Raw genomic sequence first — 23,736 nt, 5'->3', positions numbered from 1 at the left:
ATGAGGAAACAAAATACAATGCCTGCAAATTTCATCAGTTTCATTTCTCTGGTCCAAGGAACGATGGAAAACTTCAAGAAAAAAGCTGATTTTGATGCCTGAATGCAACCCAGATCAATATAAAACAGAAAATTTGTTTCTGATATTTTATCAGCTTTTCAGGTACCTTTAAAATGCTTCTTGCCACCAACATGGAGAAGAAATGGTGTCGTTTGTTTTTGTACCAGGAATGACAAATTTGACTTATCAGTTATCATTTGTATTTCAAAATGTTGCTCTATTTTTTCCTCTCCTCCCATCGCCATTTGAGAGTTTTTATTCTACCAGCGTGGCACTCAAAACCCTCAAATGTTAGACATGCCTTATCTAGACAATAGAGAATTTTCCCAATAACCATTGATAAATTTTAACAATACATATTGGTGACGGATATGAGTCATAGACACTGGAATGCAGTGGCTTAGAGCAGTGTTTCTCCACCGTTTTCAGCTCATGCTGCCCCCATCGAACCCCCTCCTCATCCAAGATTTAGACCCTTTATACTTATCAAAGTGAATATAATCGAAACTAGATTAGTAATGAACAAATATATTACAAATAAGATTGAACTTTGGATCCCTGGACCAGACACAGATCCAGAAGTGGATGATCATCCCTCGTATGAATCAATTAGGGGAAAAATAGGTGAAAAATATGGGATGACACATCACTGAATCAGTGCCTACACTGGGCAAGAGTTCAGTGAGCTACTTTCTTGTGTGTGTGTGTGTGTGTGGGGTTTATGCATAGCGGTCATGGGTCTTCAGGCGAAGCGAAATTTTGGGGACTCCATACTTAGCTGGAACTAAGGAGTCATTCAAGTATTACGGAAGCAAATTTTTAGCCATTTTTGATCCCCTTCCCCTTATCAGCAAAATTTCGTCATCAGCTCTGCCCCTTTGAAACCTAACACATATTGGTGGGATCAGAGACGTACACGAGGGGGGCTTTTTTGTGTGCGCCCGCCCCCTTCCCAAAATCAAAAATTTACTTTGTTTAATGCAAAAAAATTTATTTTTTTCAATTGATATTGCCGAAGAAAATACCTTTATATGTTATTATAATCAATTTGTTAATTTCAATGTTATTTGAAGGCTACAAACTCAAAATTAATCTTTAATAAAGTCATTACGACCCACCCATTAAGCCATATAATGATAAACCAAATATGGCCCTGGGGGTTATCTGATGCTGCCTGCCCTCCTCAAACCTAATTTTGTAAAAATGAACTAAGCGGCACATCTACAGATCGCTTAAGTGTCCTGTGGTACAATTCTAGAACATTTAAGCGGCCCATGGCACATTTCAGATCACTTAAATGACCCAGGACACAGTTCCAGAACACTTAAGCGATCCGTGACACAATTAGAGATCCTTGAGTGACATGTGACGTTAGTTTTAGAGCACTTAAGTGGCCCCCCCCAGTGCGGTTCTACATCACTCAAGTTACTCGCGGCACATTCTCAGATTATTTAAGTGATTCGCGGCATATAATTACGATCACTTGAGTGATGCGTGGCAGTTTTAGAGCACTTGGATCCGCGAAACATTTAGAGATCACAAAGGGGCTCTGTAGGGCACTTATCAATAGGGGAGAGGCATGGCCCCCACAAGGGGTAGGCTGACAAAGCTCCAGCCCTGGGGCCCGGGAGGATTTTAATCATTTTTTTGTTTTTTCACGCTATAAATTCATCATAAAGGGGGCCCCGTAAAAGATCCCAGCATTGGGGGCCCTGCTTCAGGATGTGGGGGCCATGGGGAGGGGGAATTCAAGTGCCCACAAAGTATCGGAAGGTTTTTTTGCGTAACGAGTAAGATGCTATTAGGGGTCATTCAAGTATTACGTCAGCATCGAGGGGGTTTCGGATTTGCTGACTTTTGATGACAAGGAGGGGGGGGGGGGTTTGAAGGTTGCTTACGTCATCAACCACCCCTTTTTGAAGATATGAAATATTCTAAGCTGCTGACAAAATTTTGCTTGGGGGGTGGGGTCAAAAATGACTGAAAATCTGCTTACGTGATACTTGAATGGCCCCTTAAAAATATTTAATATTTTCATAAAGTGTGGTTGATGACGTCAGCATTATCCAAATATCCACCGAGATATTTGAATTTGAAAAACGAAGAAAAAAATTGGTGAAAAAAACATTGTTAAATATGAGTAAACCATTTTATATAACGTACATTTAACACATTCAAACTTTCCTCCATTTTTCAAATATCTCAGTGAATATTGCACTCTTAGAAATGTGTAATTGTTTTTGTTGGCATCAGAAGGGACAGGGCAAGAACTTTGTAATTGAGTTCTTGATTACATGGTGTCTGTATATAAGAAGTTAACATTTCTATTTTAATAACTACATCCCCCCCCCCCTCCCCGCAACATGAATCAGAGTACTGTATATTATTTGGATACTTTTTCCAATTGGAATTATGGCTCTAGGATCAATGGTTCACCAGTAAACAGTAAAATACTATATACTCTGTTACCTGTGAACGCTGTATATATACTGACATTCAAAAATCATGGTACCAGATTTCATCATCGTGCTCCCCCCCCCCCCCCCGTCCATGAATATAATGTGGCCCTCTGCCATGCTCACATGGGTCACTGGGTAAAGGTAGCCCTGATTCTGCAGACCGCTCAACTTGGTTTTGAAAGAACTCCCACCATATTTAACCCAAAAGCTCTAATTATCTCTCTTCACTGCTCTCCGTGACTCCCTTTTCAAAAAATTTTCTCCTATGGACCCCTCAGACTATTCCACGACCACAAAGGGGGTTCCATATGGCCCTTATTTTGAGAACCACCATATTAGAGTACTTGTAACCAATACTCCAGTAACTGATACAAGAGAGATCATGGGTGGAAGAGAGCCAACACAATCCAAATCCAGCATGTCAAATGCATAAGAAAAATGTGCAGAATAAGTTTGAATCGGGCTCATATCTAAAAATTTCATTGAAGGGGATGACAGGTAATTTGGGGAGGGGAACCAAAGTGAAAAATAACACAGAAGCTGGAGACACCAGCTCCATTGATATTCCACAACATGGGCAACCTGTCAAGCTAGACAACAATATTTTGAGAGCAACTCAGAGTAAAGCTGGCATTTCAAAATGCGAATTTCACAAATAATCTTTGACATGCACGGACACAAGGGTTCCTATGACCACACACAACACTGAAGTTTTGTGCTGGTACGGTCATTGTGTGTGTGTGTGTGTGAATGCCTCCGATACAACTCGAACCATAACATGTAACATACCTTTATCAAACACGTCGCTGACATAAACCTTGCTGCAGATCAAACCAAAACACTGAACCTAATCCTAGCCTTCGCAATTAGTGCAGTGATAAGATGCTCACATTCCACTGTAAAGGTTACCATCAGGAATCCACAGAAGTTCGAACTGGGGTAGAAAACAAGTTCTTTATATATTGAGCCCGAAACGACTACCGATAGACGGTGTCTTCATTTCCCAACAAACTCCAATAGTCGTAAATTGCTGTTTGGCAATATGACTGGAGTTGGTATGCGATAAGGTAGCCTCCTGCTGGGTAGCAGGGTGCTGACGATGAGTGGAAAAGGTTTAAAGCATTGCCATCCACTCTAGTAGCTCAACAAACAAGAAATTGGCTACAATTTAAATTGGATAGCAGGGTGCTGCAGATGTGTGGAAAAGCGGTTGTAAAGCCACTCTAGTAGCCCTACGAGCAATTGGTCCATCCCTGCAGCACGAAGTGAATGTTCTTTATACCACTCATGGCTTCTACATGGGAAGGGATGAAAAATTTCCAGCCCAGGGGGCACGCGGAGATTCGTATTATTTTTATTTTTGCATACTATAAATTTAACAACCAGCCTAATATCCCAGTTTAAGGAAAACAGCAACATGATTTTTAATGTCTTTCTTTCAATACAAGCACAACTCAAGTCTATCGCCACAGGCAATTTACTACCTAGTGAGTGCCAGAAGTGTAAGTGTGTATACCTAACAGTCTGAGTGCGCATCTAGTGTTGTGTATGATTTTTCGTGCTGCAATCTATAGTTCAGAAGTGAAGTGTAATGACTGAATATTTGTACTGTTTGTAGGCCTGTGATAAAACTTATTAATGGGGAGATTGGATTTCATTTGCGCCTCGAAGTTGGGAACCACAAAAAACCAACTTCAGCCAAACACCACTGTGGTGACGGTGGGGCTCGAATCTGGGTCCCTGTGATGCAAGTCCATCACTGTGACCACTCGACCACTGCAGCGGCGATTTTTAATGTCATATGGAAAATAAATTATCATCTGGGTGCGAGATAGTAAAAAATAATAATAGCAATGTAAATAAACCCAAAATATGAATAAAACCAATGGTTAGATACGTATCCGAACTGTATAGTAGCTAATGAACATGAAAAGGAAAAATGACAAAGACCCCCCATACAGCAGGGGTTACTTGTTTAATATAGGGTTTTTGCCATTTTTGTTTTGTGCCTTTTTATTAGCTATTGAAGAAGAAACTTTATACAGGTCCAAAACTGTTGTATTTCCTTCACATTTTGGGCTCATATACATTGCTATTATTATTTCTACAAATGTCATATGTTTGGGATCTCTTTTTTTCTTCTGTCATATAAAAATCCTTTCTACAACTATCCAAAATAAAAAAGACACACATTATTTATGGGATGATAGAGGGCTAAAAAAAACTTGTTCTTGTGATGATGGTGAATCAATTCATAAACCATTGATTGACTCACATTCACAAGTATAACAAACATGACATTATAGTAAAAGAACAATGTGAAAGGGGATTCGGCTATACAATTTTTATGCATTTCAAAATTTTATGCACTCGAAAGAAAATCAAAGGGGAAAAAAAGAGAAATAGAGAGAGACAAATAAAGGAGACTAAAAGGTAATGAGTGCAATACACACAAAACAAAACATCAAAAAAGGACTGTAATCTCCACACCCTGAACAGTGGCTGCTGCTTCCTGCCCAGAAAAATTTGAACGTCAATATTAAAAAAAAAAATGAGGGTGCATAGGAACAGATGCGTGCAAAATCAAAAATGTTACATTTTTTTTTTACTCACTGCAGCAGTTATTTTATATACAAAAAATGTATAAATGAAAAAATTGATGCTTCATGCAATATGAAAACTATGGAAAAAAGTTTATTTCATTAAGAGTACTAAAAAAACAGGCGTCTTCAATTGTGGGCCACCAAGTTATACACAATATATGTTATATACCATTAACTTATAATTATTAGTCAATTTTCAAAATGGCTGACAGTCCATGCATTAAAGAAAAAAGAAAAACCCACACCCTTGGGGGTTATTACTTTACACAAGTTTAAAGAGAAATTTTGATGACAACTTATCAGAATGTTTGAACTTGAAAAATGTTTGGAGTAAAGTACAGTAACACTTTGATTAACCGTCATCATCTAAAAAAAATAAATAAAAAGTATGGAAAAAACAGCCCCAGGTTTTAAGGTCTAAAAAGATTGGACCACTGCTATGGTCTGTGCAGATGTCCCGGCATCATAGATTATCCGTTTGTAATTGGTAAAGTCAAAAAACCCTGTGCTTTAGAAAATTTAAATATGAACACATTGCCTGTGAACTACTATGCCAAAAAAAAAATAATAATTGGATGGACCAAACAATTTTTTCAGAATTGTTCCCCAACGCTTTTGCACCTCAAGTTAAGAGCTCCTACGGCTGAAAAGCAGTTGCTGCAGGAAGAACTGCTGTTAATGGACAATGCCCTAATGCACCTTTCTTGCAAACTCAAAAGTAATGATTGCAAAATAACATGCTTCTTTCTCCCAGTGAATACAACTTCACTTATCCAGCCTATAGATCAGGGCATAATTGAAAATATGAAGCAATGTTGCAGAAAAGTATTCATTGAAGGCTTACTTTCATCTGATGATGTCATGACTGTCAAAGAATTTTGGAAGAGATACAACATAAAGGACGCTATTTTCAATATCGCCACTGTCTGGGTTGCCCATATATTGAAGTTTATATTGATAATTTTGTAAAATTAAATACAATATGTATGTATTATTCACTTTTAAAGGATTTTATTTTCATTTTCCTCCCAAGCACGCAGTGAAATCATGTTACAGTATTGAGAGATTTCTGTTATCCATCACAGCCTTGGTCCGGACAGTGACGGTTAATCGAAGTTTAACTGCAATAGCTCTGGCTTCAATTAGGCTTTGGTAGTCACATATCAATAAAGTTAGCATACTATGATCTGTCTACAGCCTTAACTACCCAATCAGATAAGAAAATTATGAAACTTTGCGAATGCCTCAATAAAAAAAAACCAGGGAGCATATTTAAAGCCTCTTCAATGTACAATGATGAATCACCAAAGAATGTTGAAAAAGACGTACCACCATGCCAATCTCCAAAAGAAGTTACTTTGACACTAGATTTTAAGGGAGAATTTTTCCCTTTGTTTGTTGGATGGGCTTCAGGGAGAAGTGGAAATGTTTAGAGTGACAACACAAAAAAAAATTTCCTTCGTTTACAAATTTAATGTTGATAACTTGCATTTATTATTAGTTTGGTACAAAAACGCATATGAAACAGTTATTTTGTGAAACACAATATGTATTCATTGCCAAGTAGATCCCCCCCCCCCACAAACGAAATTTCTGGCTACGGGACTGCCAAGTAAAATGGTATTGAGGACTATATCGCTGCAAAAGATGAAAAAACTCTGCATAACTGTTGGTGTGGAATCACACTGTTGGTAAAAGAGTTTCATCAACACAGTCTGTTCTTGTAACTTCAACGTCATACCCTTTGTGAACAAATGAGATTGGAAATGGTTCTGCACCGAAGATGTTTAGATTCACTTGCCATGAAGGTTGAACAGTTTGGTGACATGTTTGCAAGAAAATTAGCATGCACAGGCATCCCTCGCTTTACACGACTGGTTCCGCCAAATTATCAAGTGCGACAAAATTGCATAAAGCGAGTTGAATTAACGTAAAATAAGATAGGAATTCAAGATATACAGAAGACTGGATGTTGTGAAGATATTTATTATTTGAGATGTTAATTAACATCTCAAATAATAAATATCTTCACAACATCCAGTCTTCTGTATATCTTGTGTTAACAAGTGGAGAGCGACATTCATGTCATATATATAGCCCTCTGGTGGCTCGTCGTTTATGAGCGATTAGCTGATCGGTTTCACCGTCCATTGCACGGTTCCGTTCGGCATATATACGCTCTAGCGAAGGAAAATCTCTATCTCCTCTGTAGCTTAGTGGTCAGAACACTCGTCCGGCAATCGAGGGACCCGGGTTCGACTGCCGGTAGAGCAGGGAGTTTTTTCCTTCCTTAAAAAATTAACATCTCAAATAATAAATATCTTCACAACATCCAGTCTTCTGTATATCTTGTGTTAACAAGTGGAGAGCGACATTCATGTCAAGATAGGAATTGGTGGGGAGTAGTTCCTTTACAAAATAATAAAGAAAACAAATTTTAATTCCAGCAGTGAAGTAAATTTTTGTAAATGGATTATTTACCATATTGATAAATCTCACAAATTTATGCCATGCGGGTGCATTTCATGATTTTTACTGCTGACTGTTCTTAATCGATGGGCTGTTTCTCCTGTGAGTTTGACTCTTTACTTCCTGAAGAGCTCAGAATGACAGCTGATAACTTTTTAATGAAATAGTCCAGATTCAGGTGAAATGTAGTATTCTTTGTTTGCAACAACACTACTGAAGTAAGCCAGAGTGTCCAGAATATCCTCAAAATCCCCTGACAAGGATTCTGATAATTTTCTTAAAATTCTGATTGCAATGTCAATGTGTTATCAAAAGATATTCATTGGTGAGCTCTGATGAGTTTGAGATTTATGCATTTTAACCCCATTTGTAGGTAGTACAACAGAATTAATCATGTTGAAACTTCAATTTTAATTCTGAAAATTGCCATATAAATTGAACTCCAGGCAAAATTTTGTGGGTCGCCATTTCTTACATTGATTTTAAAAATCAGGGATAAGCTAGCATAAAGCAAGAGATACCTGCAAACAATTTCCACAGAAAAAAAAACTCTTTGGCTATGAATGTTTGAGTTAATATTTTTTTTTTTTTTTGTGTGCTCACGTTTTCTTTCCTATCCCTTCAATAAGATGTTCTCAAAACTTCCCAGGTTTCTGATAAGTAGTTAAGGCTGTAGACAGCTCAGAACATTCAAATTTAATTATAGACACTCTGTATTTGAGAAAGGTAATCCATGTGTAGGACTAAAGGGGTGTCTTCTGTGTTCTACAATTATAAGAAAATTACTACTAAAAGTACCTAGTCGTAACATACCTTTATATATATATATTAGACCATTGCAAAAAAGCTTTTTTGTAATATTCAATAGTATGGTGCAAACATTACAATGCTCACTATCTGAGATACACACTTTTTTTTATTAACCGAAGCAGAGGAAAGGAACTTTTTTCAAAACATAACTTGCATGGCACCCGTATACATAACAGATGAAGCCAATTTACAGATGAAATGAATGTCTGCCTCAGCAGAACATTATAAATTTCATACTGCAGCAAAGATTTTAAACTGGGAATGTGGACAAACTCCTCAATATTAAATTTAAAGTGTAAAAAAAAGAAATAAAAAAAACAATAAGAATCATCCCGAGGGCCTCAGGGCTAGAGCTCTGTCAATCCTGTCCATAAGGGGACATGAATTTCATGCAATCAGAGCAAAAGTAACCAGGACCTTCTTCAAAGGACAAACCATACACTTCCTATGAGAAAGGAACTCACAAGCTAGTAAAAAAGACTATTATAAAAAATGAAAGTGATTGTGCTATCAATAATTTCTTTGTTATGCTAATTTTTATGTTTAATTTTTACATCGAGCACATACTTCTGCAATTATTTGATGATATGGAAGAGTAAATACAATCCTTTGCCTGATATAATCACAAAAGAAACACAGTAAAGGCAAATACATGGAAAAATATGAAATTCCTAATGCATTTCTACATACTATGGGTGCAGCCTTCAGAGGATAAGTATAACCACTATAACCAGGGATACCAAATTGGTTGGTTGCCAAATATTAATACCCAGTTGCTTAGCTGAGGAGAGGCACACATAGATTTTCGAAATGCATAAAGAATTTTGTATTTTTCTGTGTGTCTTTATTAATGTTCGTTTGTGATTTGATAAGATATGTTTGATAAGCAAGGTAGGCCCACTAAATACCTAAACTAAATCTGAAAAATGAAAGGCAAAAACCCACACACACACATAGAAAGATCATAACAAGTCAGTGAACATTGATATCCAGAAGAAAAATCTATCAAAAATAAAACTGCTGCAGTAAGATACAGTAACATTAAATAAAAAGAGGTTTCAACATTTGAAATTGCATTTAATCGGGGGTAAAAAAATCCACCACCTGAAGAAAAACAAAGGGCCATAAGAAAGGAAGCAGCCACTGAGGAGTGTAGAAAATTACACAGAAATAAACTATAAGGAAATAAGTAGGTGGGGGAAGGGAATATAAAAGTGTGCTGGCCAAAAAAATGGGAGTAAAGGCGTAAATTTGAATTGAGCCCTCAGTAATATTGACTAGATATTAAATACAGAACTCAAGCCTCCTCCCAAATATTTTAAAATAATTTTATGCCAATGAATGGGATGTGATATATTCATAGAAAGAGACAAAAGGATTGTATACGATCATATACAAATTGGCCAAATGTTCCAATCAACTATAGCAACTTAGGCTGTTAACTTCAGAAAAATTACTGACGCAAGTCACATGATTTTTTATAACTGACTGTCCCTCCTCCTCCTCCTCAGGTGGAAATATGGGTGGAGATACTGGGGGGGGGGGCAGCATCAAAGGTGAAGTTGACTGATCTAATGTATATATGCATATATGAATTGACATTATCATCGTGCCCCTAGAAATAATGCCCCCCCCCCCAAGACCTCCAAGTCTATCTCCGCCTATGGGTGGAAAATGTGAGAAAATATATGTTTATTCTTTTTATGTATTGATTGTTTCGATGTAACTCTCTCTCATGAGTAAATATTACCATTATAACACCACAATGCCAAAAGCCTCAAAAATTTGCTCAAAGTGCACCCAATTAGAAAACAACATTTTTTAGCATACATGAGGTAACCTAAGTCTGGATATTACTACACTATGCATGACAAAGAACTTGCCCTCTAATATTTTTTTACCTGCCCAGAATCATTATTACTCAGCATCTTGGTGCCTGCACAGAATGATAAAACAACATGCTTCTGCATAAAATGTAGTAAATTTTTTCTGTGCCGCCGTGTAAAGCCAATATCCACAAATGCACAAGGGCACATACATGGCCAATTCACCACAATTTTAAATAAGTAACAATTTTTTATGGGCACACACTGCCACATTAATCATTCATTCAATATGTTTTACTCACACATGTACGGGGAGACGAAGGCGAAAGGGGGTGAGGCTTAGTAAAATAACTAAAACATTAGTTTCCACTGAAACACAAAAAAATCAAAATTTTATTCCAAACTTCATTCTTCATTATGTTAAATAAGTGGCTTCTGACTATAATGAGGGAGCCACAGGTACAAATCCATTCAAAAGGAAGCTGTAGCAGAAGATCAAGGAGGGTCACAGAGAGATGTGAAAAAATAAAATGGACGTAAAGCTGATTTTCAGTTATCCCTAAAACCAATCATAATGTAGAAAAGCTAGTTTCCAGCCATCGAGCACAACTGCCAGAGAAAATAGAACCAGATTATAATTCTTCACCCATTCTTTTACTTGTAATAAAACATGTTGCACCCACAAAATATTTAAATAGCCGACTATGATTTATCAGTAAGACTATTGTTCCCCCATACGGCTAAGGGTTGATATGGCTTTAGCTCATTAATAGGAAAGAACTTGAAGCTGAATGTGGAGGAAAAGCTCCACAGACTTGAAGAGGGCCACAAAAAGAAAATGTGGTTGAAGGGACAATAGGCAAGGACACTGGGCAAGTAAAATTTTGCAGATTTTGGCAAATCAGAACTTCTGAATCAAAACTGACAGTGAGGGTAAAAACTAAACATTAAAGAAAAAGAAAAAATGAAGGTGTAAAACAATTGTTTGGTGAGCAAATCAGGAAACACATACATAAAATGCAAATAAAAGTATATTCAAGTGACATCATGGAAATGGCAAGTAAAACAAATCATTTATGCTACAAACAAATGCAGATGGGGGCAGGATGCAGCTACAAGTTGAAACAGACTACTCGACCAAAACAACTGAACAAATCAAAAAAAAAGGGAAAAGATTGCATAGAAAGGTGTATAAGTAAGTTTAAGAGAACTCTGAAATGAATAGAGATAACAAAAAAGATATTCTATGTATGGCTGTATAGCTATGCATGCTCGCTCTGGTCGAGTAAGTCCATTTATCAAAAACGATTACATAATTGCCACATTTTCTTTTTTTGGAATTCGGGTGTGGAGTTTACCTTCCTCGATGTCTTCAGTTTCAGTTGTGGAGGAAGAGGATGGGGAAAGGTTTCCTGCAGTGTCATGACGACTCGCAGAATGGTGAGGAGAACGTTGAGGGGTCGTACCTCCTGGAGAAGATTGTCCTATGCAAATAGAAAGCAAAACACATGTTATGTTCAAACTTTGCTGCAATAAATCACTGCATGATATAATAGTAACCCATCGATAATAAAATGGTTGGATAGAGCATTAAATTCTTCTAGCTTAGACAAAGCAAAATAGATGAACAGCTGAAATGGACTTACCTTCTTTACATCTGGAGTCATACCCATCTTCAACATTTTGAACGAACATGTCCCTTTTCCACAATCTGGAAGATATATGAAATTAAAAAATTAACAGGTTGCAACTAATGCAACACCATACCAATAAACACATTTGCTGTGTGTATGCGCTTGACTGTGATGATGTACATTAAAAGGTAGGAAATTTGGGGAACGGAGGGTCAAGAAAATTAGACTAGAACAGACGGGGAGTGGCGAACCATAAATTTGCCTCTACGTCACGTCCATCTAAGATTACCTTTATAGCTTCATCTTGAACATAAGAACTATTTTCTTTCTAAACAGATTTATAAAATTAAAGGAAATCATAGCTCAGTCAGTATATGGAAACATTTGGGACTTTTCCTACTGGTTGTACTCAAAAAATTTATCTTTAATAAATTCATTGCAACCCAAACTCTAAGCTATATATGATAAATCACATAAAGGTGTTTGGCCCGCAGACCAAAGATGGCCCTGGGGGCTCATCTGATGTGACCTGTCCCCCCTAAAACCTAATTTTGTAAAAATGAACTAAGTGACACATTTACAGATCGCTTAAGTAACTTGTGGCACAATTCTAGGGCATTTAAGTGATCCGTGACACATTTAGAGATCCCTTGAGTGACATGTGGTATAGTTTTAGAGCACTTAAGTGGCCCCCCCAGTGCGGTTCTACATCACTCAAGTTACCCGCTGCACATTCTCAGATTATTTAAGTGATTCGCTGCATACAATTACAGATCACTTGAGTGATGCGTGGCAAAGTTCCAGAGAACTTAAGCGGCCCGGACACATTTCCAGATCACTTGGATCCACGAAACATTTAGGGATCCCTAAAGTGGCTCTGTAGGGCACTTACCAATAGTGGGGGGGGGGGGGGGAGAATGTTACTTCAAGTGCCCACAAACTATTGAAAGGTTTTTCTCGTTTTTGGCTCACAGAGTAAGATGCCATTAAGAATATTTCATATTTTCATAAAGGGTAGTTGATGACGAAAGCATTATCCAAACCCCACCTCGTCATCAAAAGTCAGCAAATCGGGAAACCCCCATCGATGCAGACCTAATACTTTAATGACCCCTCATGCATCATCGCTCAGTTGCCGCATGAAGGTGGTAGACATGGGGGCCGATCCAAAATTACCTAAGCGGAAATTTAGGCATTTTGGACCTCCCCACTTTATTAGCAAAATTAAAGAATTAAAGCTCTAACACTCTCCCCTGTTCGATATACAGTAATTTTCGCACTGCCTCTAAGAGCTGGTGTTGTGGACTAGTCTATGCGTAGATACAGTAATTCCAACGTGACCACCAGTATTTGCCAATATGCATCTGGATGAGTGATCCACTCATGAAAATTCAATTTTACTCCTCCGAATTTCACTGAGGACTGAAAATACTTCAAGTGTTGGGTAATTTTTTACCAATAGAGTTTTTTTTATATTCTCACTGATTAAAGAAAATACCCATTGAAGTTTTGGAGAAGAGTGAAATTCTCGTCAAAACCACATTTTCGGATAACAATGGTGACTACAATAGTGATGACATGGTAATTAGTTTTAAGTTTGTTTACTAGTCAGAAATTAACTTGTGTTTTCATGTTCACACACAGTCAGTGTGAAGAGCAAGCTTTACCTTAAAACATTGGTCTCCAATGTGTAAAGTTAGAAAAATAAAACACTAAACATTCGACATACAATCGCATGTGTGTGTGTGCAACATAGCAGACTACAATTGAGAAAATAATTGGTGCCCGTGACTTCAATGTCTCTCTTTGAGCAAGCCTCCTTAAAATATTCTAATAAATTATGATGTAAAGAATTAAAAAAATGTATACATGTACAAGGCTTTTATTTTCTTCTGGGATGGACTTGGACATGCCCAAAAGAGCAACTGCACCAAGCTGTAAAATAGGGGAGCTTTAAAACTTGATTTTTATACGTTGATAATGTGCTAAATTATGATTTTAAGCACTTAATAAAGCTACAGCTTGAAATTCTATCAATTTATAGATGCGCCATGTGAAAAATGTGCGTCTTAACCTCATTAACAGACACACATACTGACTCGTGCTCATGGCCTGGATCTTCTTTCTTTCTTTTCAAACAACTCCTGTCTATTGCCATTGACAATTTATCACCAAGTGAGCTGTGCCAGAAGTGTGAGTGTGTGTACCTAACAGTCTGAGTGTGTATCTAGTGTTGTGTCTGATTCAGGAGTGAAGTGCAATGATTGAATATTTGTACAATTGTGGGCCTGTTGCTCTCATGGCCTTGATCTGTCACAGGACCTCAAGGTTATGCCCTGTCACATCCCTCGTGAGGGAGCATGACTGTAAATAATATAAAGGGCATGTGCAAGTCTGGCCCTTCATTCATGAAGTCAAACTACTGAAATGACATAAAACATTTCAAGAACTAGAAAAAATTACCTAGTACGAGAGCTTGTGCAAGCTCCTTTGCCTTTATCCCACGCACAATATGGATCTTGCAAAGCCACACATTCGCTGCAATGGCAGAAAACAAATGCATTTTAAAAAACAGATTAAGATATACAATGACTAAATGTCGAACATGTTCTGAAAATATGATGAATATTGATATTTTATCATTTTATTTACACACTATATATTTCTCCCTTGCAGTATTGTCATTTTATGCAGCACGGGGGAAACGTGAAGCTTTACTCACCTGCATGTCCTTGCGTGCTGATCACAGCTGTAAAGAGGAACAGTTTTAATTTCATCACGGGACACCACAACAAGCTTGGCTTCATATGGTGTGTGGTGCACCATGAGGTTTGTGATAGGTGATGGAGGCTGGAACACTTGGAAGTCTTCGATCACCACTGGAATAACTTTGCCATGCTGGGAATCACTGCCAGCATTTATGGCTTTCAATACTTTCCCGCTATCTGTTTTATACAAAATAACAAATCAATAGAAAGAACACTGCAGAACATTTTGCATTTCATACTCAGGGCTCCCACTCAAAAAATTAGAAAAAGTAGGATTGGGGGGGGGGGGGTACCCCCCTTACACAACATAATCATAGCATAATAAAAATCCCTAAAAAATATATATATTTTTTTCATAGCATGCTACTTCAGTATACTGTAAGAATGACTCGCGTCAAAGCAAAATGACAGAAATGACTTGGTAACAAAAGCAATTTTTGGCCAAAATAAGGTATATACCAGCGACCACAGATCCCCCCACCCCTCACAATATATATTATTCTTTTTTATTTTTGGAGTCTTCCACAGTCCAGTCTGTCAACTCTCTTCGACACAGCAAATTATGAAGACATGCTTTTTAAGAATATGATGCTCTTTTGAGACCACTCCCAAGAGAACAGTGCAAAATGTGTAAATTACAAGGTCTGATATAAATAAGGCAAGGTGGACCAGATAGATTTACTGCATTTTGCTCATCCCTTTTCAAAACGGATTTGTTTAAGTTTTAGTGCTCAATGTCAGTGTAATCGTTTTTGACAAATGAAGCGCTTCCAATTCTAGCTCTTTGTTCAGCATTGTAAATATTGTTTATGTCTCTGTGCATGCCCTAAAAATACAGAAAACAATTGAATGCTACTGGGCCACATCAGAGTCACAAAACGTAGAATAGGCCTATGTACCCAACTGCTTTGTTATGCAAACTGTTGTGTCACCTATACACAAAATGTACCACCATAATTTTGAATGATGAATGTTACTGCCCAAGACCCTGAAGTTAGTAAATACAAAATTATTTTTTCAACCATTTAGATGTTTTTAATCACTACTCTACTCGTTGAATCCTCAAACCAAGCAAATGGTCCACATACACCCCCCTCCCAAATAACTTTAAAAATAATTTGATTTGAGAGAATCATTAATCGCAATCGACTACATTTGTATTAGAAATGAATTAGCTTTTGGGTTAGATAATAAAATTAAACGACCAACGTAGTTGAACCCAAAATTGCAAAAGAACCACGGTTATACGCGTTTCGGAACTATATGAAGTTCCTTCATCAGTAGCAAAACAAAGAAAAATATAGAAAAAACTCCTTATAGCAGGAGTTACTCGCTGTTGTAGACAAAAGAGTCGAATTCAAAATGAACCGGTAACAAAAGAGTAGAGGAGGATGAAAAAAAGTAAAGTGACAGAGCCAATCGCAAATGAGAACGTGATAGTGATGCTGATGGAGAAGAATAATTATTGTGGAAACTGTTGCCAGATTTGTGAGAAAGGTGGTGTGCTGGTTAGGTCGTTGACCGACTGGTCTGTGTTTTTGTTGATGTGGAATGATTCGAAGAAGTCCAAGTCAGACGGTGAGTGGCATTTTTGAATGATTTTGGCAGAAGAGAAGTCAAATTTATGATCAAAGGACCACAGTGTCTGGCTATGGATCAGCAGTTAAAGTCTTGGTCGGTTACGTATCTTCTATGCTCATTTAAATGGTATTTTAGGGAATGTTTAGTTTGGCCTATATACGGGGCCGGATTAAGACGTTTGAAGGCCCTAAGCACGGGTGATTTTGGTGCCCCCCTTCATTATAAGCATATATTAGTAAAAATATATTTCACTCAATATTGGAACTATCAATGGATAAAACCATGAAATATTTTTAATTCCAAAGTAATGAAAATCTGAGCCAAAATTTGTAATATGAATATTTCTAAATACGCACTTCATTTATTGAAATGTTTTCTTCTACTTTTCCTTGATTAAGTCTTCGAAACCAATGCTCCGCAACATACCTGGTTCTATATACAGTAAAGATAGAGCAGTTTCCCAACCATTTTTGTCCCATCGCACCCTTGTTCAGAAATTTTTTTCTTCCATCGCTCTCCAACACAATCCATAGGATCCTATATTATACCCGTAGCTTCCACCGCCCCTTGAAACTTTCCATCGCCCACGTTGGGAATCACTGAGATAGAGCCTACCTTGTTGCATAATTGTTCCGTTAAGATTTTTTATATGCTTTAATTGAAAAAAAATGAACGCTCAGCAGAGCAATTCGTAATCATCAATGTTAAAAATGTCCTGCAACCAGTATTAACATTTGGAAAAGCTCACTCAATGTTGTCTTCTACAATTACTGTATGTAGTTCCGATTGTGAGTGAATTTTGTTTTTACGTTGTTTGTTCCACTTAATTTATGCCGCACATAAGAATGGAACTAGTGCAGCTCAGCTGCTAAGTTCTTGTTCAAGTCCTGTGGATAAGCATCATCCAATTTCGATACAAATTTTTGTATACAATACAAAAATTTGTATGAAAATTATTCAAAAAAAAAAAAAAAAATAAATAAAAAAATGAAAACAAAGCATTGCGCAAATGATTAACTCAATCATTCAACGTCAGTCGAAAATGGGTTAATTCTTTATATCCGACATTATGAAAAGTAGAATGAGAAGCAAATTGTAATAAATTAAAAGAAATTGTAAATGTAATGACAATAATAAATATTTATCATGTAAATTATTTGGTAGGCCATTTCAGTTCTAATTAAAGACAACAAAACAATGTTTTTGAAACAATTAGTTCAAAACAAATAATCGAACGTGGTACTTCAAAGTATCGTCTATGTAAAGGGGGGTTAAATTATGTTTTTGTACATAATATTTTAGATAAGTGACCACATGTTGAAAATTATTTTAATCAATACTTTGATCCAATTTTTCATCATGGGGGGGGGGGGGAAATGAATACAAATCAAATGAACAGAAACGCATGATGAAAAACTCATTTTCAAATTGAGTCTGGCGGGTGTATAGAACACAAGTCCGAAATTTACTACCTTCATAGTGAAAAGCAGTTTTCGCGTGTTCGGGAAGTTCCTAGTAGGTCATCCAAACCCGCTTTTTTAGATAATTCCCAACAGTTTCTAAAGGAAACAAGCAACACCATTGAAGAATGAAAGTTTCGGAATAAGTGACTAACCTAAAAATAACCGATTTTCTAAACAAACAACCACAACTACAAGATCCAAGTGAATAATAATATGATGTCAATTTATATGTATGCATTTACATTAGATCAGCCGGTTCCGTCATTGATGCTGGAAAGGGGGGGGGGGTCGTATCTCCACCCATAGATTTGATAAATATGTTCAGCATATCAAATTTCTCTTTCAATAGGTGGTAAAAGCCTTGACTTCTTAATACTTAATCTATTCCTATATTTATTTACAGCTAGCGAATGCACGTGAAATGAATAAATTATTTCTTTTAGCATCAATTAATATTGCAAAGTTACCAATATTGCATTTGTTGAGAATGGTTAGAATTTCAAAATATTTCTGATTAACTAGTAAAAAATTTTAACTGATTCCCAGGCCTAATATATACATTTAGCCAATAATTTCGCAAAATAAATATTCATTTTACCCAGTGCCGTCTAAACGCCTCGAGAATGCGGGGGGGGGGGGGGGGCCCTAAAAAAAATGAATAGTTGAATTTTTTGAAAAATGGCCTGGGGGCCATTATGCTCTTAATTCCAAAATTAATGAGATATAATTTCAGCATTAGTGAGAGAATTTAAGCATTAATGAGAGAATTTAAGCATTAATGAAAGAGATAATAAAATCAATGAAAGATAATTCCAGAATGAAGGAAAGAGATAATTCCAAAATTAATGAAAGACACAATTCCAGAATTAATGAGATAATTTAATAATCATTGAAATTAATTTCTTTTTTTTCTTTCATCAATTCCAGCATTAATGAAAGAAAAAAAAATCCAGAATTGATGGAAGCAATTGTTCCAAAAGAAATAATAATTAATAAAGGAAATAATTCCAGAATTAATGAAAGAAATTATTCCAGTATTAATGAAATAAATAATTTAATCTTTTTTCACCTTTAGATAAGTTCTCCATCCCTTTTTTTTAAATCTTTAAAACTAAATATTTAGAGACCGAACTGTAAACATTCCTATGGGCAAATCAGGCGGGAACTAAGTTTCATCGAGTCACGTGATTTCTTTGCATTTGATGTCGCTGCCGTCGCCGCGGCTGGACTCTCCCTCCAGTAACACAAGCTCCATGAAAAAATCTCTGTCGTCTGCTTCTCCCCAGGTTACTTGTTTTGGAACCCTCCTTGTGTCCCGAAAAAATAACTGAACTGGCAGTTCGAACTTCCAGTTCTGTTTGTGAGCTGAGCTTGTAGGGAACCAAACAAACCGACTTCTTGTCTGTCGTCTGCTCTTTTAGAGGTTATTTGTTTTGGACGTCTCCTTATGCTCAAATAAAATAACCGAACTTGTAGTTTGAATTTCCAGTTCAGTTTATGAGCTTTGTTTATAAGGAACAGAGAGGAATAAAGAATATAGTTTTTTTTACAATAAACTTTCCCATCACCACTTGAGTCACTTTTAAATTGGAGATTAGATGGCAGCACATTACTATAAACTAGAGTGTCGAAAAATTCACTTTTTTCGATCTTACCTGTCGTCTGCTTGTTCGGAGGTATGCACTTTGTTTTGGATGTCTCCTTGGGCCATGGAAAAATTACTGAACTGGAAGTTTGATTTTTCAGGTCAGTTTATAACATGGAGGAAAGAATAACAGGAGGTGACATCAGGAACGAAAATTGAAGCCGTTGTGGCAACCCTATGGGCTGACAAGTAAGCCCAAACAAACCGCTCTTTTCCCTATACTTAACATGTGTTTTGCCGGATCGAATTCTTTTAAAATATTAATAACTAAATAAATTTAAGCATCATGACCATTTAATGCGTCTTCAGGTAATCTACATGATCCAATAAAGGGGAAAAATAAAATCTTTTCCTTATATAAGGGGTGTTATATTTTTAATTTATTTTTGAAAAAGGGGAAGGATCACTTTTCACTCTCGCCTCGTCATAAGTTTTTAGTTCAGTGCAGGGGCGTAGCCAGAAATTTCGTTCGGGGGGGGACCAAAGTGACAGAACAATGGATTTGGCCATCTTTTTCCCTTTTTTCGGTCATTTTCTCACATTTCGGGGGGGGGGGGCCCAGACCCCCAAGTCCCCCCCCCCCCGGCTACGCCCTTGGTTCAGTGCTTCAATTTATTTTAAAAATTTGATGCATCACATTAATGTCTATGGGAATATGATTAATTAAAATAATATGAAGCTCCAATAAAATGCAATTTTCATAATTTTTTTCTTTTAACTGTTTATCTTGCTTTTTTTTTTCATTCATCATTATGATCGATCTGGGACATTTCGAAAGTGTTTCAGGTCCGTGGACGTGATTTCTAAATCAGTTCTGAGGTGCTCGAGCACCTTCTGACAGGGCCGTAGCTAGGATTTTTGCCACCCTGGACAAACATGATTCAGCCGTCCGGGGCAAACAGCATTTTGCCGCCCCCGTGCCTCAAAGTACTGGAAGTGCTCGAGCGTCCTCCGCCACTGTGCATTTATGGTTTTGCTGCCTGTAGGCTGTACAAATTTCGCCACCCTTCTTCCGTTCCATTCTCATATTCTTGAATACGTATTACTGGAAATATATGCCGCCCATCCGAACTTTCCGCTACGGAGATGTATTGAGAAAAAAATATTAAAAAATAAAAAACTATTTTTACGAGCCGCGATAAGTCATCTCTCTGGCCTATAGTATTTAGAAAAATAATCTGGGCTGTTTTTTTCTCTTCATTTTGTACCAATTACTTTGCTTTTAAAGTGGTATGCATACGAAAATTTGACAAAAAAAGTTTCGAATTGAATTTGAAATCTAAAATTGTGTCTGTGTTCGAGTTTTTGCCTGGAATGGAGAAATATTTCTACAATATTTAAATATAAACAGCTGAAAGGCATTATATATGCTAATGTTTTTCGCAAAAAAAGTCAGATTTTTAGAAACACCGCTTGTTCAAGTGTCTTTAAACATTATCTTTCTCTCAGCACTGAGGTGTTATATACTTTGGCATAATTTTTTTAAAATTAAAATGCCGAGAAGAAATTTTGTGGCACAAGATATGGGTCAATTTTGGTTATTTTTGTAAAAGGTTCCATGTTGTTGAAGCTAATATTCGAAAACAAATAACAACTAAAATTGTGAAAGCTTTCGTTCAATTGTATAAATATATCCAAAGAATTTGAGAAAAAAAATAGAGTTCCTAAAGTGAATAGTAAATTTTTAAATGATTTTTAAAAACGGGGATGTTTCTCATAGGAAAGCATGGGAAGCCACGGTTTGTTTGGGCTTACTTGGTCCCTTTAATAGAGCGATCACTGGCTTCATCTGGCAACCAAGATTCCCCATGCTTTCTCAAGGGAGGCGCTGGTCGCGTCACCTCCTGTTATTCTTTCCTCCATGAGTTTATAAGGAGCAAAGCTGAAGAGTTTAGTTTTTTTATACCCGAGCTTCGTCATTGCCACATAAGGTACTTCTGATTTTGAAAGTAGGTAGCAGCACCAACAATATTTTTAAAAATGAATGTCTTAAAGTATTCTAGAGTATTTAATTTTAATTCCTTTAAAATTGTTAGTGCCATTGTGAATTCGCTGCAAATGCAACAAGGCAAAAAAAAAAAAACTGCTCTTGGCGGACCGCGTAACGTTTTGAGTAACCCGGTATATACGGGACTCATTAGGGGCTGTTCAAGTATTACGTAAGCAAACTTTTAGCCATTTTTGACCCCCCCCCCCTTGTCAGCAAAATTTCGTCACTAGCTCTGCCCTTTGAATCCAAACGCATATTGGTGGGATCAGGGGCGGGCATACCCCTCCACGATCGAAAATTTATTTTTTTAAATTGAAATTTCGGAAGAAAATACCTTTATATGTTATTATAATCAATTTCTGTTAATTTCAATGTTATTTGAAGGCTATGAACTCAAAATTTATCTTTTATAAATTCATAGCGACGTACCCTCTAAGCCAGCGGTTCTCAACCTTTTCTGACACGCGGAGCCCTTTTCAGTGTATAATTTCTATGGCAGAGCCCTGTTTAACTCGAGGAGCCCTTTTCAGTATATTATTTATATGGCGGTACACCCTTTAGGCCTCTTTTTTTTGTTTGTTTATCAAATTTATCGATTTATTTTATTATTCTTGAGTGTCTGCGGGAGCCCCTGGGAAGTGTACAAGGAGCACCGGTTGAGAACCACTGCTCTAAGCCATATAATGATAAATCGCATAAACGCCCTTGAACAAATATGGCCCTGGGGGTTATCTGATGTGCGGCCTGCCCTCCACATTTCCAGATCACTTGGATCCGCGAAACATTTAGAGATCACTAAAGTAGAGAACACTGTATGGCACTTATCAATGGGAGGGGGGGGGGGGAATGTTACAGAAAATGCCCAAAAACTATCGAAAGGTTTTCTCGTTTTTGGTGCAGCAAGTGAGATTCCATTAAAAACATTTCATATTTTCATCAAGGCTGGTTGATGATATAAGCATTATCAAACCCCCCACCCAGTCATCAAAAGTCAGCAAATCGAAACTCCTACCCCATCGATGATGACGTAATACTTGAACAGCCCCTTTTACTTACTAGATACAATATCTATAGGACGTACTGGCCTAACAGGAAGACTATAAAAAAATATATAAAATATACTATACTATATACTATAAAAATATAATATAATAAAAAATATACTATAAAAAAAAAATATACTATAAAAAAAAAATATACTATAAAAAAAAAAATATAGATGCATTATAGATGCATTTATCGCACCCATGTCCTGCAACAGGGGTCACTAGGCTGGGATCTTTGTTGGGCCTTAGAGGCCAGATTTTTCACTGGTCCCTTGATAAAGAATTTATAGTATGAAAAAAAAACAAATTATAAGAAACTAGGCTGAAGCCTTTAAGCCCCCACAGAGGCCGTGCGATCTGTGCAGTCACATGGGGCACCTCTCTAGGAAAGGGCGCCAAATCCGAGTTGGAAGGTTAAAAAAAATTGTTGAGCTGAGAAACGACATCGGCGGCACCAAAAATATATCCCGCACGGGCAGAGATTCCTTTCTATTTTTGCTCCCTACCCATTTGTACATCAAGGCCACCTTAAGACCATCGTAGACCCGGGGCCACAACTAGGGGTTTGGTCAGCTGTGTCAAGCAAACATGTTGGAACCCTCTTGTAAGGTTGAAGGAGAGTTGGAAACAATTCAGAAAAGAAACCATTATCAGTGTTCTTAACTAGGGACGGTTCTTTGGCCGTGCGACCTGCGCGGCTGTATGGGGCACTGCCAGGTGCGGATCGAGGTCGATGTGTCGGGAGAAGCGAATTGTGTAAGTTTATTGGATCGTCCTATATTTTATGGAACAGGAAAATTTTCCAATATTATTCGGTTCTTACCTATCGCCCCCATCCCTAGATCCTGAGCAAAGGCAGACATCTTCAGCTGCTGCGAATGGAGCAGAGGCAAAAATATTCAGTTGGAAAAGAAGCAGAGACAGACGTCTTAAACTGCAAAATGAGTAGAGATAGAAATATTCAGCTCTGAATGGAGCTTAGGCAGAGATCTTCATCTGCGAATGGAACAAAGGCAGGTATCTTCAGCTGCTAACGAAGCTGAGTTTTTGGGGGACGCTATAAGTGGGATTCACTGTATATGAGCTCTTCAATGTTATTACTTGTTTGAAACCAAGAGTTTCTTGCCACAAACAAAATCCAAGATTGCAATTTCAATATTTATATTTAAAATTTAAAAATAGGTTGTATCAAATATTAACACTAGCTGCAATCAGCTTAAACTTCAGATATAATTTATTTAATAGTAGGCAATGAACTACCGGGGCTGTAAGCAACATAGCTTACATCCTAAATGTTCAGAAATTTGTGCTCTTGAATGTTTTCGTGCATGAACTCTCTATTCATGAACAGGGTCGTTTCTGTAAATTTTTAAGTGTAAGCG

The 23,736-nt window shown here is 37.1% G+C and overlaps 1 protein-coding gene across 5 annotated transcripts in view; it reads right to left on the bottom strand.

The window, feature by feature from the left end:
- The window catches only part of LOC149071604 (semaphorin-1A-like), a 293,307-nt gene that overhangs the window by 4,762 nt on the left and 264,809 nt on the right, over window positions 1–23,736 (bottom strand). For 3 of the 5 annotated variants that reach the window (XM_089247954.1, XM_089247953.1, XM_089247955.1), the window contains 4 exons: window positions 14,584–14,806; window positions 14,325–14,399; window positions 11,874–11,938; window positions 11,586–11,711 (listed from right to left, as the gene is read on the bottom strand). In XM_089247954.1, coding sequence (XP_089104080.1) covers window positions 11,586–11,711; window positions 11,874–11,938; window positions 14,325–14,399; window positions 14,584–14,806 — 489 coding nt within the window. The remainder of the gene's footprint in view (window positions 1–11,585; window positions 11,712–11,873; window positions 11,939–14,324; window positions 14,400–14,583; window positions 14,807–23,736) is intronic. The other 2 variants (XM_089247957.1, XM_089247958.1) reach the window with 1 other exon arrangement.

Source organism: Pholcus phalangioides, unplaced genomic scaffold (genome assembly GCF_987345545.1).
Source record: "Pholcus phalangioides strain wild (caught in Gottingen) unplaced genomic scaffold, Ppha-v1.0 ptg000018l_1, whole genome shotgun sequence".
Taxonomy (NCBI): domain Eukaryota; kingdom Metazoa; phylum Arthropoda; class Arachnida; order Araneae; family Pholcidae; genus Pholcus; species Pholcus phalangioides.
Note: the sequence above shows the minus strand (reverse complement) of the source record. Positions and strands in the feature narration are given on the sequence as shown.